The sequence below is a fragment of the Leptodactylus fuscus genome, chromosome 4, assembly GCF_031893055.1.
Source record: "Leptodactylus fuscus isolate aLepFus1 chromosome 4, aLepFus1.hap2, whole genome shotgun sequence".
Lineage (NCBI taxonomy): Eukaryota > Metazoa > Chordata > Amphibia > Anura > Leptodactylidae > Leptodactylus > Leptodactylus fuscus.
The window spans coordinates 127858788-127882344 of NC_134268.1; the positions used below are offsets into that span (position 1 = coordinate 127858788).

The window sequence follows — 23557 nt, forward strand, 5'->3', positions numbered from 1 at the left end:
CCTCTTTAACTCCAGGAGTGATAAGTGTGCAGTCTTAAGGGTACGCACACACAGAACCTCTGCATCTTTGGTGCTGCATGGTCCAAGACTAACTAAGTCTCTCCTACATGCAATCCTAACCCACCTGGTGCGATATGACAGCAGCTTATTTTAGTCAATCCATTTTAGCATCGACCGTGAAGTACTCGGTGAAATACACGTGAAATGTGCGGTCCATAAATACTCACGTACTGTGCAGTTACTGGGCTGAACTGCAGCTTTAGAGGGACATCAAGTTTTCATAACTGGCCGCATCTGCCACAGTGACTTGACATGCGGTCATATAATCACTGCACCTATATAACTACTAGTAATATATTTACGAATTTTAAAATGAGAAGACTTTTTCTCCCCCCAGGGATACAAACATGTACACACAGATTTGGCTAGGTCATGAACCACGTGACCATCTCGGGAGAGCCCTCAGTTAGTATAAACGCTGGCCTTGGGCTGTACTCACACTCACTGGTTCAGAGCATCACCGCATGTGCGTGTAGAATACCGACTTCACGTACCCGTAAGATTCTGAGTATGCGCACCTCGCAACCTCCGCTTTCAATAGTCTGTCGGTGAATGTCGCACGTGATTCACGTTCTCTTCTCTCATTGGATGTAACCATTCCGCCCTCGGAAATACTTGCTGTTCCCACGCCTATTACTTCCGGAGTAAAGTCATTCGAAGGTGGAAGTAACTAGAAAAGCTTTGGGTGACAGTCAACATGGCGGCCTCCTGGTTGGCATTGAGACACATTCGTGGGATCTTGGGGAAGGGGTTAAGCGGGAATACCCGGGGCTCTATGTCGGTTCCCTGTTCTCTGGCGTGTGGAACCGTGCATACCGGGAGACAGCTCAGCACCGCAGTGCCAAGTACTGAGAAGGTCACCCATACTGGACAGGTCATAGCTTTTTATGCAGCATTTTCTATGTAACCGTACAGTATAGAATGTTTGTCAGTGCTCCCCCTAGTGCTCAGACCAGTCGCTGACTTTATATGTTTCTGATAAAGTAAATGCATGATGTCTGGTAACAACCTATGATACAGCAGTGACGACTATGTGATGTTACTCAGCTCTGCTACACCTGTACTGACTGCACTCCACTCATGAGGCACACATTACTGTGCAATGGAGAGGCCATTTTTGTTTTTGCTAAAATTTTGCAAATCATTTAGTTGTTTTACTATTCTGTATACAATTCCTGGGCAAACCTATGTAGTATGTACGTATAGTGTGGTCATACACTACACTTACACATGCCTTGTGAATTTCCCTGGTTTTCCAATTTCATTTGTTTGACAGGAAAGATTATGCTGCTTATTGCAGAGTTAATAATAAACAAGCCTCTGATGTAGATATGAGTAGACCCCAATGGGTTAATCACCTTACTTATATTGTTGGCCTTTCCTTAGATCTGTGGGGGTCTGATAGCAAGCACTCCTGCAGATCAGCTGACGAGGAAAAGTTGGGTTCTCAGTAATGTTTACATGCCAGGAGCCTTTCCCTATATGCGTAAAACTGGTATAGAGGGCTGTTATTGAAGGACATGTTTGGCACAAGGCCATTTTTTGTTCCAAACATTCACCTCAAGCCCCAATCCTTGCCTCCCCACCATATTCTGCGAATGTGGGTATTATGGATGTGTTGAGGCTGACTTACAAAAATTCATGCCAAAGGTTATTGTAAATCTATGCCATGTCCTACCCGGAGTAGCTTTCTCTTCTGTTGATGGGACTTCCGATAGATTTTTATTTTTCATAAATGTCTCGGACCCTGCCTCAGTCACATTGTTTACTAAGACTGGTGTACAATATACCAGTCTTAATAAATTTGCCCCAATGTGTAGCAGCAGGGTTAGGTACTGCAGTGATGTCCTATAGACTTCAGTTAGACACAGCTGGAGTATTTAACTGCTCTGCTACGCATTGTTCGGTGAATTCGCAGTATGCCTCTCAGCATGTTAACACATATTTTTTTTATATATATGAGGGGATGCATGATCTCTTGGCCGGATTCTTTGTGGACATTTCTTAGTGTGATTTATCTTTTTGTTTCTTACACCCAGCTCTAATATCTAGGCTCAAATAAGTCTGTTCTTTGTTAGACCTTTTTTATTTTTACATTGTTTGTATCTTTTTATTCCATCTTTTTGCATTGCACATTAAGTGTATATTAAATAAAAAATGTAGTAAGGTTGTCCTTTGGCTGTAACATCCCAAAGAGCGTAACGGTCGATATCCGCGTTACACCTTTTTATGCGCAGTGTGTTGGTACATTAGTGTCCCGTCTACCCTTTAGTGGCCAGTGGTGGCGACTCTGTGTATAGGTGTGTGACTGTAGAGGTCGCTTCACCTCTGTGTAGCCTAGTGTGACAGATGAGGTGGAAGGGAGTGTGAAAGCAGTGTTTCTCTTTTTATGTTTGCATGTGTGTGTGATGAGTACGAGTACAGATACATCACAGATTTGGTATACAGTGAGCGGATATATCTGGTGTGAGACCCTGATCCCTGACAGCGGGTACTTCCTTTAACCCCTTCCCGCCGATGGCATTTTTTGATTTTCGTTTTTGACTCCCCTCCTTCTAAACCCCATAACTTTTTTATTTCTCCGCTCCCAGAGCCATATGAGGTCTTAATTTTTGCGAGATAAATTTTTCTTGATGATGCTACCATTAATTATTCTATATAATGTACTGGGAAGCAGGAAAAAAATTCAGAATGGGGTGGATTTGAAGAAAAAATGCATTTCTGCGACTTTCTTACGGGCTTTGGTTTTACGGCGTTCACTGTGCAGCCAAAATGACATGTACCCTGTATTCTGTGTTTCGGTACGGTTCCAGGGATACCAAATTTATATGGTTTTATTTACATTTTGACCCCTAAAAAAAAATTCCAAAACTGTGTTGAAAATTTTTTTTTCTAAAAGTCGCCATATTCTGACGGCCGTAACTTTTTTATACATAGGTGTACGGGGATGCATAGGGCGTATTTTTTTTGCGGGGCCGGGTGTACTTTTTAGTTCTACCATTTTCGGGAAATGTTATTGCTTTGATCACTTTTTATTCAAATTTTTATCAGAATCAAAACAGTGAAAAAACGGCGGTTTGGCACTTTTGACTATTTTTCCCGCTACGGCGTTTACCGAACAGGAAAAATATTTTTATAGATTTGTAGAGCGGGCGATTTCGGACGCGGGGATACCTAACATGTATATGTTTCACAGTTTTTAACTACTTTTAATAATAATAAATAATAATACATTTTATTTATATAGCGCCAACATACTCCGCAGCGCTGTACAATTTATAGGGTTCAGATACAGACATACATAACAAAGAACGTCATTTCACACAATGGGACTGAGGGCCCTGCTCAAAAGAGCTTACAATCTATGAGGTAGAGAGGGTGACACAGGAGGTAGCAGGGGCGGCATTGCTTATACAGTGTTCAGACAATTTTGTGCATTAGGAATTGTGATAGGCTTGTCTGAAAAGATGCGTCTTTAGTTTGCGTTTGAAACTGTAGAAGTTGGGAGTTAATCTGATTGTCCGGGGTAGAGCATTCCAGAGAAGTGGTGCAGCTCGGGAGAAGTCTTGTATACGAGCATGGGAGGTTCTGATAATAGAGGATGTAAGTGTTAGGTCATTGAGTGAGCGGAGAGCACGGGTTGGGCGGTAGACAGAGATGAGGGAAGAAATGTAGGGAGGTGCGGCATTATGGAGAGCCTTGTGGATGAGAGTAATAACTTTATATTTTATTCTATAATGAATAGGCAGCCAATGTAGCGACTGGCACAGACCGGAGGCATCGCTGTAGCGTCTAGCCTGATAGATGAGCCTGGCCGCTGCATTCAGAATAGATTGTAGAGGAGAGAGTTTAGTGAGGGGAAGACCGATTAGTAAGGAATTACAGTAGTCAAGGCGAGAATGAATCAGAGAGACAATAAGTGTCTTTAGTGTATCTCTGGTAAGGAAAGGGCGTATTCTGGAGATGTTTTTGAGGTGGAGGTGACATGAACGTGCGAGTGATTCAATATGAGGGGTGAAGGAAAGGTCTGCGTCAAATATGACCCCAAGGCAGCGGGCATGCTGCCTAGGAGTTATAGTAAGGCCTGAGACTGCAATGGATATATCAGGGACAGATCTGTTAGATGGTGGAAACAGTAGTAGTTCAGTCTTAGAGAGATTTAGTTTCAGATAGAGCGAGGACATGATATTAGAGACAGCAGAGAGACAGTCACTGGTGTTCTGAATGAGTGCAGGGGTGATGTCACGGGAAGATGTGTATAATTGGGTGTCATCAGCATAAAGATGGTACCTGAAGCCAAATCTGGCGATGGTTTGTCCAATGGGGGCTGTGTAGAGAGAAAAGAGCAGGGGGCCGAGGACCGAGCCCTGAGGAACCCCAACAGCAAGGGAAAGAGGAGAGGAAACAGAGCCCGCAAATGATACACTGAAAGTGCGGCCTGAGAGATAAGAGGAGAACCAGGAGAGCGCAGTGTCATTGAGGCCAACTGAGCGGAGCATAGTGAGGAGAAGTTGATGGTCAACAGTGTCAAAAGCTGCAGAGAGGTCCAGAAGAATAAGAAGAGAGAAGTCACCATTGGATTTAGCCTTTAGTAGATCATTAGAGACTTTTGTGAGAGCTGTTTCAGTAGAGTGCAGAGCGCGGAAACCAGATTGTAAGGGGTCAAGCAGAGAGTTAGCAGAGAGATAACGGATTAACCGAGAATAAACCAGGCGTTCCAAAAGTTTAGAGATGAAGGGGAGGTTAGAGACGGGTCGATAGTTAGCAGCACAGGATGGGTCCAGGGAGGGTTTTTTCAGTAGCGGGATTATAACAGCATGCTTGAAGGAGGATGGGAAGATTCCAGAAGAGAGAGAGAGGTTAAATATTTTAGTAAGGTACTTTTATATTTGTTCTAGGGAAAGGGGGGTGATTTGAACTTTTAATACTTTTTATATTTTTTTATATTTTTTTTTACTTTTTTTTTTTTTGCATTTATTAGACCCCCTAGGGGTGTTGAACCCCAGGGGGTCTGATCACTAATGCAATGCATTACAATGCTAATGCATTGCAATGCATTGCAAAAAATCATCATCTCTTTTGCAGGCTGCATAGACCAGCCTGCAAAAGAGAGAATTTGCAGACCGGCTGGGAGCCTTTAACAAGGCTCCCGGCTGTCATGGCAACATGGCGATCCCTGCCAAAATGGCGCAGCGCCGGAGGGGTTAATGCCTCCGATCGGTCCGGGGACCGATCGGAGGCATTAGAGCCGGCTGTCTACTGCTTAAAGCAGTAGACACCCGGCGGCTATGGCGGCCGCCCGGCTCCCGGGCGGTCGCCATGGTTACAGACCCGACATGCGCCGTACTATTACGGCGCATGTCGGGAAGGGGTTAAAGGGTGTGTGCCACTAATTACCGGTGTACCCTATCCTGTGGATAAGCAATAAGTGTTAAGTCCCTGGCAGCTGGGAATCTGGGACCCTGCAAGTTCTCTTGAATGGCTGTTCACAAGAAGCATTGAAGTAGACTTTTTGAGCCCCTGATCACAGTGGGTCGCAGATGGTTATGATGACTTGTTCTGTCTCATGCTCTTCCATCTGCACCATCTCGTAGCCTAGTATCTGATGACAGGTGACCCTTCATCTTTCAGTGTGGACCCCTGCACCTTTTCAGTCTGGGCGTCAACACTGAAACTCCTGGAGGTGGCCCCGTACAGCTGATTGTTATGGGGGCAGCCTGAACAGAATTTTTTGTTTATGTAGTGGCATTATTTTGCATTTGCCTGGTTCACATCTGCGTTTGGTATTCTGCTTGGGGACCCCCGAATGGAATACTGAACGCATTTAAAGGGATTCTACCACTAAAACACTTTTTTTTCTAGTTACCACGTCGGAATAGCCTTTAAAAAGGCTATTCGTCTCTTACCTGTAGAAGTGCTCTCCGCCGCGCCATTCGTTCAAAATACCGGTTTGTACCGGTATGCTAATGAGTTCTCTCGCAGCGATGGGGGCGTCCCCATCGCAGGAGCAGCGATGGGGGCGTCCCCATTGCAGCTCGAAAACTCACCGCAGCGCCGCCTCTCTGGTCTTCGGTGTCCTCCCTTTGCTTCTTCAGCGTACTGTCGGACGCCTGCGCAGTATGCTCTGTTCGACGAAGATTGCTGAACATACTGCGCATTCGCGAAATTGCGATCCCAGCCATAGTGCGGGCACCGAACTTTCGCGCATGCGCAGTACGTTCGGCAATCTTCGCCGAACAGAGAGCATACTGCGCAGGCGTCCGACAGACGATGAAGAGGCAAGGGGAGGACACCGAAGACCGGAGAGGCGGCGCTGCGGTGAGTTTTCGAGCTGCAATGGGGACGCCCCCATCGCTGCTCCTGCGATGGGGACGCCCCCATTGCTGCGAGAGAACTCATTAGCATACCAGTACAAACCGGTATTTTGAACGAACGGCGCGGCGGAGAGCACTTCTACAGGTAAGAGACGAATAGCCTTTTTAAAGGCTATTCCGACGTGGTAACTAGAAAAAAAAGTGTTTTAGTGGTAGAATCCCTTTAAAGGTGGTGAGCAATGAAGGCACACGGATCCCATAGACTATAATGGGGTCTGTGTGTTTTCCGTTCGGTGTCTCCACGAATCATGCAGAGAGAAAAGAAGTACTTTTTTTCTTTTTTGTAGATTGTAAGCCTAATATAGGGATCACAATGTAGGTTTTGTTTTGTTTTTTTGTTTTTTTTCCATTTAAGAATGTTTTTTGTACAATGGGAGGAAATCCACACAAACACGGGGAGAACATACAAACTCCTTGCAGATGTCGTTCCTGGCGGGATTCGAACACCCGGGACTCCAGCGCTGCAAGGCTGCAGTGCTAACCACTGAGCCACCGTGTTGCCCCTGAATTACTTTTCTTTCTGCATGATTCGTGTGAAAATCACATGGACCCCATTATAGTCTATGGGGTCTGTGTGCTTATAGGGGGCCCCTAAGCAGACTCCTTGAATGGAATACCAAAAGCAGACGTTTATTTAAAAAATTAAAAAAAAAAAAATGAAACATTATGAAAATATGTAATTTTCACTTAAAATGCCTGAGCAAACAAACCAAATATGTGAGTCAAAATAGCACAAAAACTGCTTGTAGAAAAAAACAAACCCATACATTTCATGTTGTCTTTTACAACCCCAAAAAGACTGTACGAAAAAAATAAATAAAAAGCCTTACGCTAGGTTCACACCTGCGTTCAGGGTCTCCGTTTTATGGTTTCCGTCTTCTGCATGCCAGAAGACGGAAACCATAGACCGGGTCCGGCCGTGAGCGGCGGTGAGCGTTTTAGGCTCTCCGCCGCGAAACCGGATTTTTTTTATCCGGACACAGAGTACTGCATGTCCGACTCTGTGTCCGGATTATAAAACCCGGTTTCGCGGCAGAGAGCGCAAAATGCTCACTGCCGCTCACGGCCGGACAGCTTTCTCACCCATTCAAATGAATGGGTGAGAGAGACTCCTGCAGGTTTCCGTCTCCTGCTCTGTTTTAGGCAGGAAACGGAAACCTCAAGTACAGAGTGCCGGCGCAGATGTGAACGAGCCCTTAGGGGTAGCTGGCTTTTACCAAAATTTTCAGTTTATGGTTATGTGTGTAAAGCTATTATCTTACTGAATCCTGAAATAGAAATTAGTTTCATTTTCCATTATTTCATTTTGATTAGAGTTTAAGAAATTCTTCTATTTATTTTTAGGTTTTTGATGAAGGCGACTACAGGAAAGTGCGATTTGTTGGAAAGCAGAAGGAGGTAAGACTGCTAAGGATAATATGTTATGATGTCAGTGCTACAGGTTTCAGAACTTGCTTCAGTTTTATTGCCATTGGTATGGATATGCAAGTTATTGGCTGACATATCAAGCCTGTTTCACACCATGTTGTGAGTGATTTCTGGACATGTAATGTCACATGGTCAGTTGGCATCTCATTCAAGTGGCTTGGGTGGAGCTGTGATAGAACCACAGCTACTGTCCAATGTACTGTGCTTTGCATGGTTTTCTGTGAAGAGGCCACATGATGATCGGTTCCTGGTGTTGGACTGGACCCCTGTCTCTTTAACCTGTTCCTAACATCCGCTGTAATAGTACATTTTACCAGGAAGGGTTTACATGGAGGATTTGAACCCTATCTTTAACTCCTTTTAATCCTGTTCTATATGTGACAGTGAGAGAGTCATCTCCATGAACCACCAAAATTATTATTGTATGTTCATGGCGGAATTTGGAAAAGCTGAAAAATTCTACTTCAGGAATTTGAAAGGAGAAATCCGCCAAAAGCATCAAATTCTGCCTTGGCCAGGTGATAGTTTTTCGCCTCACATCTGTTTCATTTGGGAGTTCTTAAGTAGAATCCACCTGAAGATCAAGCATCTGCCTCCCATTGAAATACATTGAGCCCGATTTCAGGCAGAATTTACCGTATTTTTCTGACTATAAGACGCACTGGACTATAAGACACACCTAGGTTTTAGAGGAGGAAAATAGGGAAAAAAAAATTTGAAGCAAAAACTGGTAAAATATTTAATATATGGGAGTTGTAGTTTTGCAACAGCTGCAAGGCCACATTGACAGGTGACCCTGCAGCTGTACGGGGATGCATAGAGTGTTTTTTTTTTGCGGGGCCAGATGTACTTTTTAGTTATACCATTTTGGGGAATATCTATTTCTTAGATCACCTTGTATTGAAAAAAAAAACCGGTGGTTTATAATATATGATTTTCTACTTTTATATATATATATTCTGGGGACAGGAGGTGATTTAGAACTTTTATTTATTTCATATTTTTATTATATATTTTTAAAGCTTTTTTATTTTTTTTTATTTTACTATTTTATTCAGTGAACCTGCGGTCACTTGATTGCAAGTCCCATAGACGGCAATACAACTGTATTGCCGTCTATGGGCCATTCTGTATATTAGTATTATGGCTGGTCATAGACCCAGCCGCAATACTAATATTGCTGTGACAGGCCTGGAAGCCTCATTAGGCTCCCGGCTGTCACCCGAACAGGTCGGCTCCTGCGATATCGCCGCGCAGGAGCCGGCCTGCAACTTCACAGGTATGGGGCCGGTGGGGACCGGCCCCGGGGCAGAAGGGGCCACCGATACTGACCCGGCATCCGCTGTACTAGAGAGGCGGATGCCGGCGAGGGATAGACGCTGGCACAGGTGTCGGGGCCTGCGACATCGCTGCGCTCCTCTGGACATCGCTACGTTCCTCTGCCCTGCATGAAGCCAGCAGCGGCGATGCTATTCCGCTCCTCCGACCCCCCGCCGCTGGCTTCATGCAGGGCAGAGGAGCGCAGCGATGTCGCAGGCCCCGGCACCTGTGCCGGTGTCTATCACTTGCCGGCTTCCGCCTCTCTAGTACAGCGGGTGCCAGGCGCCACATTCGGACTATAAGACGCACCCTTCTTTTCCCCAAAAATTTTGGGGAAAAAAAGTGCGTCTTATAGTCCGAAAAATACGGTAGTTCTAAATTTGCTCTAAATTCCTATGTGTAAACATTGCTTGGGAAGCAGTGATACTGTACACACTGGATTCTGACCCAAGACTCATACTATAGAATGGAATGGTATTTATCCTGCACAGTGAGTGCCATTTTTTTTTTTTTTTGCAGTTTTTTTTTTTTTTAATTCAGAAATTTTTATTGGTTTTCAAAATTTAAGGGGTACAGAAGAGAAAAGGGGAAACACAAGAAGGGGGACAAACACAAAAACATAAATCAAAGAAAGAACATATTACCTAGAATTGGTCAACAATAAACATTTGCTGTCATATCAATCATCAGACGAGACATGTGTCTATGTAAACACAAGTCTCGAAAAACCATAATGAGAACACAAATTCTAGAGCAAGGGAAATATCAGGATATAGAATGGGACTGGGGGAGGGAGACAGTGTTTAATGAAAAACAAGCATATTCAGAGGCCTGATTACGTTATTTCAAACAGACCAGGTTAGGGAGGCAAGTAGTAAAGTAGTGATAAGTTTATACAGTATGACCTGTTGACCTAAGGCAGGAGACCTAACTGTTTCGGGATAGCAGCCACGGGGACCATATTTTCTTGTATCTGTCAAAAGTCCTATTGGACCATCCAAGTAGTTCTTCAAATCGTGAGATTTCGTGGACCTTAGCGGACCATTCCTCTAGCGACGGTGTAACGGGTCGGAGCCAGTATCTGGGAATAATAAGCTTGGCAGCTGTCAGCATCTGTGTTTCTAGGACGTCTCTCTTTGGAGAATATGTCTCATTTGGTAGGGCCAAAAGTATTGCTTCTGGAGGGAAGCGAAAGGGTTTCTTGGTTACATCTCGTATCTTTTTTATGACGGATTCCCAAAAAGTAGCGATGAGTGGACAGGACCACCAAATGTGCAACAAAGTCCCGGTATGGGCTGAGCATCTCCAGCATCTATCATTATCAGCCAGGCCTCTGCGATACATCCATTCGGGGGTCCTATACCACCTAGATACCACCTTGTAGTGCGTTTCTTTCATCCTAATGCAGGTGGAGAATCCCTGAGAGGAGTTCAGCGTCTTCCTGATCTCGTCATCCGACAACTGGATGTTTAGATCCATTTCCCAACTATTCAAATAGGCTGGTTTATATTGGACCAAAGGAGAGATGAATCTTCTAAGTAGGTTCGATATTTTACGCAACATCGTGGTCTTAGACTGTAGTAGTTTCTCGAAGACCGTTGGCTCAGATCTGATCCTAAACTTCACCTTTAGTTGTTTACAGAAGTACTTTAAGTGCTGACAATGTAAAAATGAGATCCGAGACAATGACCCCAAGGGCATTTCGGGGCCTCCTGAGGGCTCTGTTGCGTAGGCCAGTAGATCCTTGAGAGGTATGGCTTTCAAGTGCAACCACAAGTCATCATAAGGAGTTTGTGGAGAGCCTAGCAATGCTGGAATAACACTTGGAGGCATTAAGGGTGAGGGCGTCGGAGCAAGTGTGTGGCCATAGTCTCTCCAGACTTCTAAGGCACCTCTGAATAGTGGGGTTTTTTTTTGCAGTTTTTCATCTGGTAACCTAAGCAATAAAAAGTATTATAAATGGTACCCCTGAAAATTTCAAACACATATTGGCAATGACAGGAATTGGTGATTTAACCCCTTAAGGGCACACATCATAAAATGACATGTCACATATAAAAAAATGAAGCTTAGAGCTTTGAAAGCTTTTAGTGATTCTGAGATTTATTTATTTTTTTTTTTGTGACACGTACATTGTCAATGGTAAATTTTAGTCGATATGTTTTGTCTTTAATTATGAGAAAATTAGGAGATTTGGTGACAATTTAAAAAAAAAATGCAATTGTCAATCAATGAAATAACATGCCTTTCATACTACCCAAATTACTTCTTAAATATAATTTACCATATCTATGTTTTTGTTATAGTCAAACATAAGCACCCTTTCATCTTTTTCAGATATTATAAGGCTTACACGTCAAATAGTAATCCTGAAAACTTTCAGCATTTCCAAAACCTATTTCTTAAAGGGACCAGTTCAGTACTGAAAGGTCTTGAAAGGTTTCTATAATAGAAATTCCCATAAATCACCCCTCAAAACTGCACTCCTGAAAGCATTCAAAACAGTATTTAATGTTTTCTTAACACTTTCAGCATTTCACAGCAATTAAAACAGTATGGAGATCGAATTTACACCTTTCCATTTCTGTTACTAATATATTAAATTACCCCTAGAATTTACACACTCACAAGGGGTTAAAGGAGAAAATGCATTCCTAAATTTGTTACACAATTTCCTCCGACCATAAAATTATCCCACATGTGGATGTAAACTGATGTACACAGTAGAGTAGCGAACAGAAGAAGCGCTATTGGGACTTTTGAGGGCAGTTTTAGGCACCATGTTGCATTTAAGATTAGATAAGATAATCCTTTAATAGTCCCACCCTGGAGAAATTCAGTGTGTTACAGCAGCATGGATAAGACAGTAATACAAAATACAAAAGCTCCACAGTAGAGGCATTACAGTGACAGTAGTACAGATAAAAAGATAAAGTAGGGATATCATAACTTAACCCCTTCCCGACATGCGCCGTAATAGTACGGCGCATGTCGGGTCTGTAACTATGGCGACCGCCCGGGAGCCGGGCGGCCGCCGGGTGTCTACTGTTTTAAGCAGTAGACAACCGGCTCTAATGCCTCGGATCAGTCCCCGGACCGATCGGAGGCATTAACCCCAACGGCGCTGCGCCATTTTGCCCGGGATCGCCGGCTCCTGGAGCATGCTCCAGGGCAGACGTCATGTTGCCATGACAGCCGAGAGCCTGTACAAGGCTCCCAGGCTTGTCTGCAAATTCTCTGTTTTGCAGGCTGGTCTATGCAGCCTGCAAAAGAGAGGATGATTTTTTGCAATGCATTAGCATTGTAATGTATTGCATTAGTGATCAGACTCCCTGGGGTTCAACACCCCTAGGGGGTCTAATAAATGCAAAAAAAAAAATATAGAAAGTATTAAAAGTTCAAATCACCCCCCTTTCCCTAGAACACATATAAAAGTAGTTAAAAACTGTGAAACATATACATGTTAGGTATCCCCACGTCCGAAATCGCCCGTTCTACAAATCTATAAAAATATTTTTCCTGTTCGGTAAACGCCGTAGCGGGAAAAATAGTCAAAAGTGCCAAACCGCCGTTTTTTCACTGTTTTGATTCTGATAAAAATTTGAATAAAAAGTGATCAAAGCAATAACATTTCCCGAAAATGGTAGAACTAAAAAGTGCACCCGGCCCTGCAAAAAAAGACGCCCTATGCATCCCCGTACACTTGCGTATAAAAAAGTTATGGCCGTTGGAATATGGCAACTTTTAGAAAAAAAAAATTTTAACACGGTTTTGGATTTTTTTTAAGGGGTCAAAATGTAAATAAAACCATATAAATTTGGTATCCCTGGAACCGTACCGAAACGCATAATACAGGGGACATGTCATTTTGGCTGCACAGTGAACGCCGTAAAACCAAAGCCCGTAAGAAAGTCGCAGAAATGCATTTTTTCTTCAAATCCACCCCATTCTGAATTTTTTTCCTGTTTCCCAGTACATTATATAGAATAATTAATGGTGGCATCATGAAGAAAAATTTATCCCGCAAAAATTAAGACCTCATATGGCTCTGGGAGCGGAGAAATAAAAAAAGTTATGGGGTTTAGAAGGAGGGGAGTCAAAAACGAAAATCAAAAAATGCCATCGGTGGGAAAGGGATAAGGACATTTCAGTTTTGTGTATGGAGTGATCTACGCTTAATCAGGTGTTTGTTGTACAGCCTAACCACACTTGGGAGTAAAGACTTCCTCTAGCACTCCTTCTGACACTTGGGGTGAAGCAGTCGGTCACTGATTTGCAGAGTTCCTGGGGTACCAGAACAGTTGAAACCCCCCAAAAGGACTCCATTTTGAAAACTAGAACTCTCAAGTGATTTATCAAGGAATATAGTGAACATTTGGACCCCATAGGTGTTTCACAGAATTTTTTACCATTGATATGTGAATATGAAAAATTACCTTTCTTGTTAAAAAATAAAGTCTCTGTAGCCCCAAATTTTTCATCTTCATAAGGAGTTAAAATTTTGCTGTATGAGCCCCACATATGTGTGAATAGCCTTTAAAAAGCTATTCAGGCACCGCTAATCTTATTTTAAACCCCCGTCCCATTTTAAAATAAAGCTATAAAAACATATATGTAAATCATACCTGAACGTGGACGGTGATTCACAATCCAACGTCATCTTCTGGCATGCCTACCTCTTCTTTCTTCTTGCAGCGATGCCCTCTGGTCCTGGCTCTTCCCACGCCTTCAGCGCTCTCTTTTTCCAGTGTGATGGCTTCAATTCCCGTGCCTACGTAGTAGTGCTTCCTTACAGAGTGCTACTGCACAGGCTTCGGCGCCATTTTTAGCACTACTACGCAGATGCAGGATTTGAAGCCATCACTCCGGAAGAAGAGGACGCTGAAGGCGTGGAAGAGCCAGGACCAGCGGGCGTCACTGCAGGAAGAAAGAAGAGGTAGGCGTGCCAGAAGATGACGTCGGATCGTGCATGACTGGGGTTTAACCACTTCCAGACCGCCCATAGATTTTATCCGTCTGGGAAGTGGTTGCCTAGTTCTGACAGAACGTACCTGTACGTCCAGTCAGAACACAGCAGCTGCACGGAGATCATGCAGCTGCTTTCAATAGGAGCCGGCTGTAACTTCAGCCGGAGCTCCCAGAGAGATGACAGGGCAGATTTATTACCTCCCCTGCCTTCTCGATCGCTGTGTATACAGCGCTCAATGAGCACTGTATACACAGCTATGGACGCTGCCATAATTAATCTGCCCTCTGACCCGGCGGACACGTGATCCACCGGGAGCGGAGTCTTACAAGAGCTGCTGGGTCCTACAGGACCCCAGATCAGCTCAGTAAGCTGTGTATACAGCGTGCAGGAGGCTGTATTTCTCCTGCAACTGAGGCTAAATGTAGCAGCCTCAGTTATAGGAGAAATCGGCCTCCAGTACAAAAAAAAAAGTGATCAGATGTCCCCAAAGGTCTCTTATCACCTTATGGGGACACAATCTGTAAAAAAAATAAAAATAAAAAAGTTTTAAAAAAGTAAATAAAATAATAATAAAAAATAAATAAATAATATGCTAATAAAACGCTGTTATTAAAGGTTATAGCCCCACCCCCGATGACACCATACAAAATAAAAATTACCGTAACGGGGAGGAAAAAGTAAATTATTAAGTTTTTCAGTGACACTTTGTGTTATTAAATTAAAAAAAATTATAAATTGAAAACCAGACACAATTTCTCTCCTATTTTGTTTATATTTTCCTGGATATAAAAAAAATTAAGACATTCGAAAATAAAGATAACATAAAAATAAAGCCCTGTGTGTCCCCGAAAAAAGATGCAAAAATTAGTTGACTGAGACATACGAGAAAAATGTTACAGGCCTCAAAACCGCACATACAAAATAAACCTAAAATGTGTCTGGTCCTGGACCACAAATTGGCCCGGTACTGAAGTGGTTAAAATAAGATTAGCGGTGCCTGAATTGCCTTTTTATAGGCTATTCACGCATATGTGGGGCTCATACAGCAAAATTTTGCTTTTAGAGCCCCTTTAAAGGAGAATTTGCACCCCACATTTTGTTACACAATTTCTCCTGAATACAACAATACCTCATATATACTGGTACACTGATGGCTTTTTGGGATTGATTTTTGCTGAAATACTTCTCAGGCACTATATCCCATTAGAAGAGCCCTCAACAGTGGAAAAACTTGTTTTGTAACTAGACCGCTCAAGGAATTTATCAAGGAGTATAAAAAGCACTTTGACCTGGTTTCACGCAGAAATGCGCCATGAAAATGGACAGCAACATTTTTTTTTTTCTAATTCCAATGTTGCTTTAACTCCAGATTTTGCAGTTCTACAAGGGGTTAAAAGAAAAAAAAAATGCACTCACAGTTTGTTAAACATTTTGTTTTAAAGGGGTATTCCCACGTTGCATACTTACCAGTCTTCACTGCTGTAAAATCTTCTTTCTTCCTGGTTTCTTGCGTCATTTGGTGGGCGGAGTTTCATAGGCAACCTGCTGTTTAGCTTCGCCCCCAATTTAGCGGGTGAAAGGGGCAGAGCTAAACGGCAGGTTGTATATGAAACCACCAAATGACGCAAGAAACCAGGAAGAGAGAACATTTTACAGCAGTGAATACTGGTGAGTATGCGATGTGGGAATACCCCTTTAAGACAAAATGTTTAACAAATTGTGAGTGCATTTTTTTTCTTTTACATCACAGGCTGAAGGGCCTGTGATGTCATCAAAGGTCCTCAAACAACACTATATGCACAATATTGGACTATGAAGTACAGGCAGGAGCAACTCCATTCTCCAACTCCAGCAGTATATGGAACTGCCTGTGCCCAATCTGATGAAAGGTCCTCTTTAAACTAGGGACTGGGGGGAGAGTAGCAGATGTAGAGGGCAAGATACTGTAGAAAAATACTAATTTAAGAAGAATTTACCATATATGTGTATAATTTGTCACTGACCCGCGCCTGTCTGAACCAAGTTATGACAAGTTTGCCTGTTGTCACAGGCGGCGACAATTTTACCTATATCACTAGACATGGTGGCATATAAATGTACAGATGTAATTGTAGGACTGGGGGATCAATCAAACAGTAACCAAAACCAACCAACAGTTAGGAAAACAGACATGATTTTGGTCAAATTGTGTATTACAATATTTGCAGTTCGTTCGACTGAACACCGCCAAACAGAAACTACTATTATACTCTGGGGCCTCTTCAAAGCACAGCGTATAATAAGTGGAGGATAGATGAGGAAACTTCAAAAAATAAAACCCAAAAATCAGTGTTGCTTACTGCTCTGGCACGACTCGCTGCAGTTTTCAGCACTTATGGCTGACATCATGTAGCATTGTTACCTTTGTGTCTATGTGTCACAATACCACATGACGCTGAAGCCTTATTACTGGCTCCTGAGTTCAGCTAGAAACGTCGAAGACAGCAGGGAGTCGCGCAGGAGAGGTTAGTAACACGGTTTTTATATTACCTTACCTCCCTTGGTCCTCCACTTAATTCGGTTTCATTCCCTATTCTCCAGATCGATGGGGGTTTCAGTAATCTGATACTTTTATTCTGTGGATAAATGTCTTTGGTGGCACAAACCTTTTAATATCAAGGGGAAAATTAAATTTGTCACAGACTTTTGTAAAAAAAATTTCCCCCCTCTATCCCTGCATCATCACATAATAGTGAGAACTATGATGCCCATTATCAGCCTTAAACATAATTTGTAGTGACCAGATACAAACTGATAACTGAACTCTTGCTGCAGATGAAGGTGATTCACAATGCAGAGACTGTTCTGGGCTATTTGTTGACCGCTTTGTACTTTTCTTCAAGCACAGCAAATATTTTATTTTCCATCCCTGCTCATTTATCTGCTAGAAAGGATGCGTGTGTATTTCTCCTCTAGGATTGATTTTCAGAGACCAAGCATTAATAATAAGGTCATCCATGCCTTGAGAGCCATGCATTAAGTGACAGTAGTATGGCCCTTTTGTCATTCAGAAGTGTCAAGGCATTGCATGGCCGTCCCACAAAGTAGGTAGATGGGGTCTTTCAGCTGCCACAGTCGGTGCCTTGATGTCTGCCAGAGTAACCTGGAAGGTATTTGTGTTGTCAGCCACTGAGACATCACATTACTTTAAACTGTAACACAGCCTATATGCGGTTAGCCGTCTTATCCATCAGCATGAGCAGATGGAAACCGTACATCATTTTAATGCACCTATTAAGAATAACTCCGAAAGGAGACAGAGAAGCTTATGCTCAGCAGAGAGAAACTATTGAATTGCAGCATAATGAAATGAAAATTTGTGGTTTTATACAAGTCTTTGATATTACATTAAGCAATCTTGTTGCTGGTGTGTGGGTTTACATAAAACAATAAACAAAGAATATTCAATGAGGACAACATAGTGTACGTCCCTCTGGACCACACCAAAAACATGTATCCCTAATTATATTGCAAAAAAAAAACCTGAACATGGGGGGAATGCAGCAGAGTTTTTGGGTGCTGGGAAAGGGGAAGGGGTGTTTTGGTTGTGTGTCTGCCCCTTCCCTGAGCCTGAGGACTAGGGGTTTTTTTTACCACCACTTGGAATTCAGCCTGGCTGAATATAGGGTATCAGCAGTGCTCCTATTAACCCCTTCCCGATGGAATAGGAGCAGTGCAGATACCCTATATAAAAGTTTGTTTTTGTTTTTTTTCCCCATTTTATTTGCGGCTGGTCATAGACAATCCCCACCCCCAAAAAAAGAATTTATTTTTTTTTTTTTTTTTTTTTTTTTGCTTGATTCGAGTATAAGCCAAGGGAGGCTTTTTCAGCAAAAACTGTGCTGAAAATCTCAGCTTATACTCGAGTATATACGGTAAATATAAAGGGGAGGAGTAGATGTAGGTGTGACTCACTAGGTCAATACATAGGGCTTGACACAAAAAATTACCCTCAATGTGACCCTTGCACTCCAAAACAAGACTCCCACAATACCTAAGAAAGTTCCACAACTGTGTCTTTTCCTGAATTGTTTAGACTCAGATAGTGGGTACTCTTAAGGGGATCTAAAACGGACACAAAGCAAAGAGAACTAATACATTTTTTTACTAAACTTGGCCCAATCCATCAGATAGAGAACTAAATGGTTCACTATCCTCACTCTAGTTTTCAAAGTGACGTAGTGCAGTTAAGCCAAACTACTGATACTACTTATTGGCGAGTACAACTGTTCCACAGGTGGTTCAGTAGTCTTCAACTAAACCCTGACACACAGGGGAACAGTGTTCCTCATTGGCTTGGTTCAAATTTGTGGGGACCCCCGAACCAATACCTAATGTGCATAAAAAAGCGGTTACACCTTAGGAAACCGACGGACTCCATAGACTCTAATGGGGTCTGTGTGGTTTCCGCATGAAAAATACAGAGAGAAAAGTACTGCTTGCAGGACTTTTCTCACTGCATTTTTCATGCAGAGAGGGGAACGGAATGGCCGAATACAGATGTGAACCGGACCTTACAGTGGTAAGACTTAACGGAGTACCGTATGCGCCGAAAAGGACTCGAGACTACGTGCCTTCCTACATCAAGCTGGGAAAATTTGGATGCATCATCTTACTCATGTCAATAAAGAGTGGTTGTTACACGTGCTCACTGAACACGGGTAATGCAGCTGGCTGTACAATTTACTTGTCGCAATCCCGTAATGCCTGACAAAGTGCCTTCACTTTGTTACTTCATATAGCAGGAGCATAAAGTATAGTTTTTCTTCTCCCCCCCCCCCCATTCCCCATATAATCTACATTTAAAGGTAGCTATATCCCTAATAACCACTCGGACAACGCTGCTTAGAGAAACCCAGGTTTTTTGATAAGCGACTAATGCTTGAAGATGCCTAACCTATAAAGTAAATAGTAGAGACTCTGCTACAGATTCCGTCTAAAATCAGCAAAGAGAAAAGTCTTGAACCTGGTGGACACAATAGCGGTAACCCCTTTATGAGCGTGCAGGCTCTCCATCTTTTTGTCATGCAATACTGAATGTGTGAATGTAGCGTGAGATGGTTATAATTTTTCTATTTTATGCTCAATGTACTCTAATTCTATTTTTAGAGCATATTTATTTAATGTTTTATTGTAATGTAATTAAGGATACATGCTTTTAATGTGTTTATAAGAAACCATGAATAATTTAATATAGTAGAAATTTACTACTCCCTTGCGTAGATTGGAATAGTTGCAGCTCACCTTATGTGCATGGTCCTTTTTTTACAACAATGTTGTGCCACTTTGATTTTTCTGTGCCCATTCTCCAATTTTTATAAAAATGGTTGGAATAGAATGGAGAACTTGGCAGGCCAGGCACCCCAATTCCCAAAAAAAGTTGGGACGCTGTATAAAACATAAAGAAGATTACATTGATTTGGAGATTGCACAGAAAAAATTGTTTTATTCAAAATAGAGCAACACGTCCAAAATTGGAAAAAAAAAAAAACCCATTTCATTTGAAAAAGTAACTGGTGTCTTATTAATCAGGTGCATTTCTTACCAGCCAGTCTTAATAAATTGTCCTCTGTATCTTTTATATGCATAGAATTAAGTGAATATGCAGTAGTGTGTATATATTGTATAGATGTTTAATAAACTATACTGATGGTCTTTGTAGGTAAATGAGCAGTTTGCAATCAACTTGATAGCTGACCAACCTGTGAATGAAGCTGAAAGTAGAATAGTGTCATGTGATGGCGGTGGTGGCGCTCTAGGTCATCCTAAAGTTTACATCAACTTGGTAAGTTCACTTACTTAAGAGTCTTTAAAGCATATCAACATATAAGCTTGAAGGCAATTAAGTTAAACAATTTTGTAAAAATAAATGTAAAAAAATGTGCAGTGTTTTAAAAATTATATCTAACCATCTTAGTAATGACAGTCTTGTCTTGATAGGTTACCAGTGGATACAATGCTGAATGTTGGAACAGTTTACGGTGTGGCACTTGCCAAAGCCAGCCATGATTTTCTGTTTATGGTCAGGGTATCTTCTCTTGAAGGAATGAAGAAGCAGACAGGGCAGTTCATCATTACTGGGTTTCTGATAAGTGTCAGATTGTTGAATCCATTGGCAACCTATCAATACAAAAGATTAATATCACATAGCTGGTTTCTGGTTAGATTGTTAAATCTTCAAAACTTTAAACCTACTAGAAAAAGGGCCAATGGCATAATATAATAGATAAAATGGCTTGCAAAATTATTCCTATCCCTTGAACTTTTTAACAGTTTGTCACCTTACAGCCACAAACTTAACTGTATTTTATTGAAATTTGCCATGTCCTCTATATGGCTTGTGGCAAATTTCTTATGTCTGTCTTTCAACAATGGTTTTCTTCTTGCCACTCTTCCATAAAGGCTAAATTTGTTGGGTACATGCCTTATCTGTCCTGTCGACAGATTCTCCCACCTGAGCTGTGGATTTCTGCAGCTCCTCCAGAGTGACCATGAGCCTCTTGAGTGCTTCACTGACCAGTGCTATCCTTGCTTGATCTGTTATTTGTAAGACGGCCATGTCTTGATAGGTTTGTAGTTATAAATACTTTTTCCATTTTTGGAGGATGGATTGATCAGTGCTCCTTGTGATGCTCAAAGATTGGGATATGATTTAATAACCTAACCGTGCTTAAAACATTTCCACATCTTTATCTCTACCCTGTTTAGTGAGTTTCTTAATCTTGATCCATCTGGCTTATTTATCTATTTTGGGTGTGGTTATATAGTACTTGCAAAAGGATAAGGGCAACCACATGTCCAAAGCTTCAACAGCCATGGACACTATGCCAAAATTGTGTGGTCATTAGCTACCATCCGTGGGCAGTGTTTTAGTCATATGCAATGCCACCTTTATCTCATGGCATTGCTATTCAAAGACTATTGTAAAGAGTTATTGTACCCACTTGTTGCTGAGCCATGACATAAACATTGAGACCCTCTATGAGGCTTATATTAAGATGACATTTATATGTCCCTTTTATATCGCCCACCAATTATAGTTGTGTACAGTTTGTCAATTGCTTTAGAGCTGTCTGAGCTAAATTTGGTGACACACCAAAGAACTACCAGATATGACCACAGCTGGGGAAAAGAGGCAATCTTTTTTTACTTGCTTGCACAGTAATAGGAACCATCCACTGCTTATGTACAAGGTGAACCAGGTAGTAATATTGAGCTACTGAGCATGTTTGAACACCAGCACTGAATACAAGTGGACCCTCTAAGTAGGAATGAAAAGAAAAAAGAAAAAAAAACTGTAGATATGGCTGTGACATGTTTAATAGTCCTTTTTTTTTTAAATTTGTTTTTAATATTGAGCTTGCAATATTGCGCACTTGCTCCTTTAAAACACGTTGAGTATATAGCATCAATGAATAATGGTGGTCTCTATTATTTCTTTCCAACAGGACAAGGAAACGAAAACAGGAACTTGTGGATACTGTGGACTTCAGTTTAAGCAGAAGCATCATCATTAGTGATCTGTCTATTACATTAACTTCTTAATATATCATTAATAAAACATTGCCTTCCATCTTGTCTAGGTGTGCTTTATTTGGCTCACTTTTTTTGTATTATTATTAACTATAACTACCACAGAAGGCAGATATTTCACAATACTGAAAGTTTCTCTTTTTCTCTTGTTCTCAAAGTGATAATGTTAATCTAATGTCCTCACAGAAAAATCTCTAAAAATAAAACTTAATTTTTACTTATTAAATAACACTGGATATTGTGCACTACATCAGACCTTTTAACGTCTATTGAATATAACCAAACATTAGGGGAAAACACGATTGTTATCAAAAACTATTCTCACTCTGGATAATTGTGACCTAGTCTAAATAATCCACCAGCTTAGAATCCCTCATTAGAGATTAAAGATGTATCAGAGTTGTGTGTCCATTCTAAAACCAGGACCCCTGTTCCGTTGATGGATAACCAGAACAGTGAAGGGGCTATATCGATAAGTAGCAGATAGAACTTCGATTCCCTATATTGTGCTGTCCTCATACTCTGCTAATTTTTTAATTCAGTCCCCAGTTAGAAACTGCAATGGAATCTTAAGTGTGAAACATATCACCCATTCAGACCCAGTTATGGTTGTAGCACTAGGTCCAAAAACTCATTAAGTCCCCAATCAGGGATAGGCAGGTGATAGAAGGAGTTAGATCTCTAAGTTTTACCACTCCATTATTATATGATCTTAGTAGCAGGGTATCAAACATTTAGGTATACACGCCCACCCACCAAACAAATCACTAACTCACTAACGCATATGATACGATAGCTAACTAATTCCCTTCACTAGGAAAATGAAGCATACGCCAAATAGAAGTGAGAGTAAAAGAGTGGGTGCGACACTCAGATCACAGTGCATCTAACATACTAAGTGCATACTATTTACAATGCTAACAACCTTTTGAGCTTTAAAACCAACAGGCTGGCTATGAATTATGCTAGCTCTGGTTTACAATAACTAATCATGTAGCCATGTCTGATACTTTGTAAGCAAGCACAGGGGGATCATTACGAAATGGTTGAGCCAGTGTTATGGTGTTCAGAAGAGTCCTTGATGTTGAATACAGGCATGACTCAGGAGTCCAGTGTTGCAGGGTAAACCAAAGAACTCTTATTGAACAGCTTTAACAGGTTCACCAACAGCTTGCAGATGAGTAAAGATAGTTTTCATTCGCCAAAGCCTTGATCTTAGGTTTTGCCAGGGATGACACACACTCTGTAGTAATACACTTCGCCTACTCCTCCACTCGTACCACTCCCTACCTCAGCCGATAGGGACTGAAACGAAGCAAAGAGTTCTGATAGAGACCTCAGTACCTGAAAAACTAGGCTGGGCTGAAATACTTCGGGTACCTCTGTTGCTCCTACTGGCACGGAAGCAGATGTCTCTCAGAAACGCACCAAACTTTCTCCCTATCTCAGGGTCTGTCTCTGGAATGAACCTGGAATTAGAAGACTCCCTCCTAGAGGCTGGACTTGTGTCCTGGATTCCTGAGTTATCCCTTTTCTCCACACAGCAGAGCATATGTATTAGATGGGGTTCAACCACTACTCTGAACTGACTGTGACTCCCAACAGGGGAATATAAACCCTCTCTTCAACCAAACACTCAGAAAATAGCACATTTTACATAGAACATGAAAGACAGGGCAAACATAAAACATATAGCAGCTCGCTTTGGGATGCTGCACAGGAAGGAGGTGTGAGTCAAAGGTGTCAGAGCTCAGAATGCACCCTACCAGACTTATAGGCACCTAAGCTTACAGCACTTATTGTGTAGAAGTCTGTCATCGGAAAGGAGCTGTTT

The 23557-nt window shown here is 41.9% G+C and overlaps 1 protein-coding gene across 1 annotated transcript; it reads left to right on the forward strand.

Moving 5' to 3' along the window:
* The first annotated feature begins 691 nt into the window (after positions 1–691).
* On the forward strand, positions 692–21763 carry NDUFS6 (NADH:ubiquinone oxidoreductase subunit S6). The gene is made up of 4 exons (XM_075272207.1): positions 692–934; positions 7779–7832; positions 19853–19975; positions 21639–21763. Exons 1-4 carry the CDS (start codon positions 758–760, stop codon positions 21705–21707), a joined length of 423 nt encoding a protein of 140 aa, XP_075128308.1. The 5' UTR covers positions 692–757; the 3' UTR covers positions 21708–21763.
* Positions 21764–23557: the final 1794 nt, after the last annotated feature.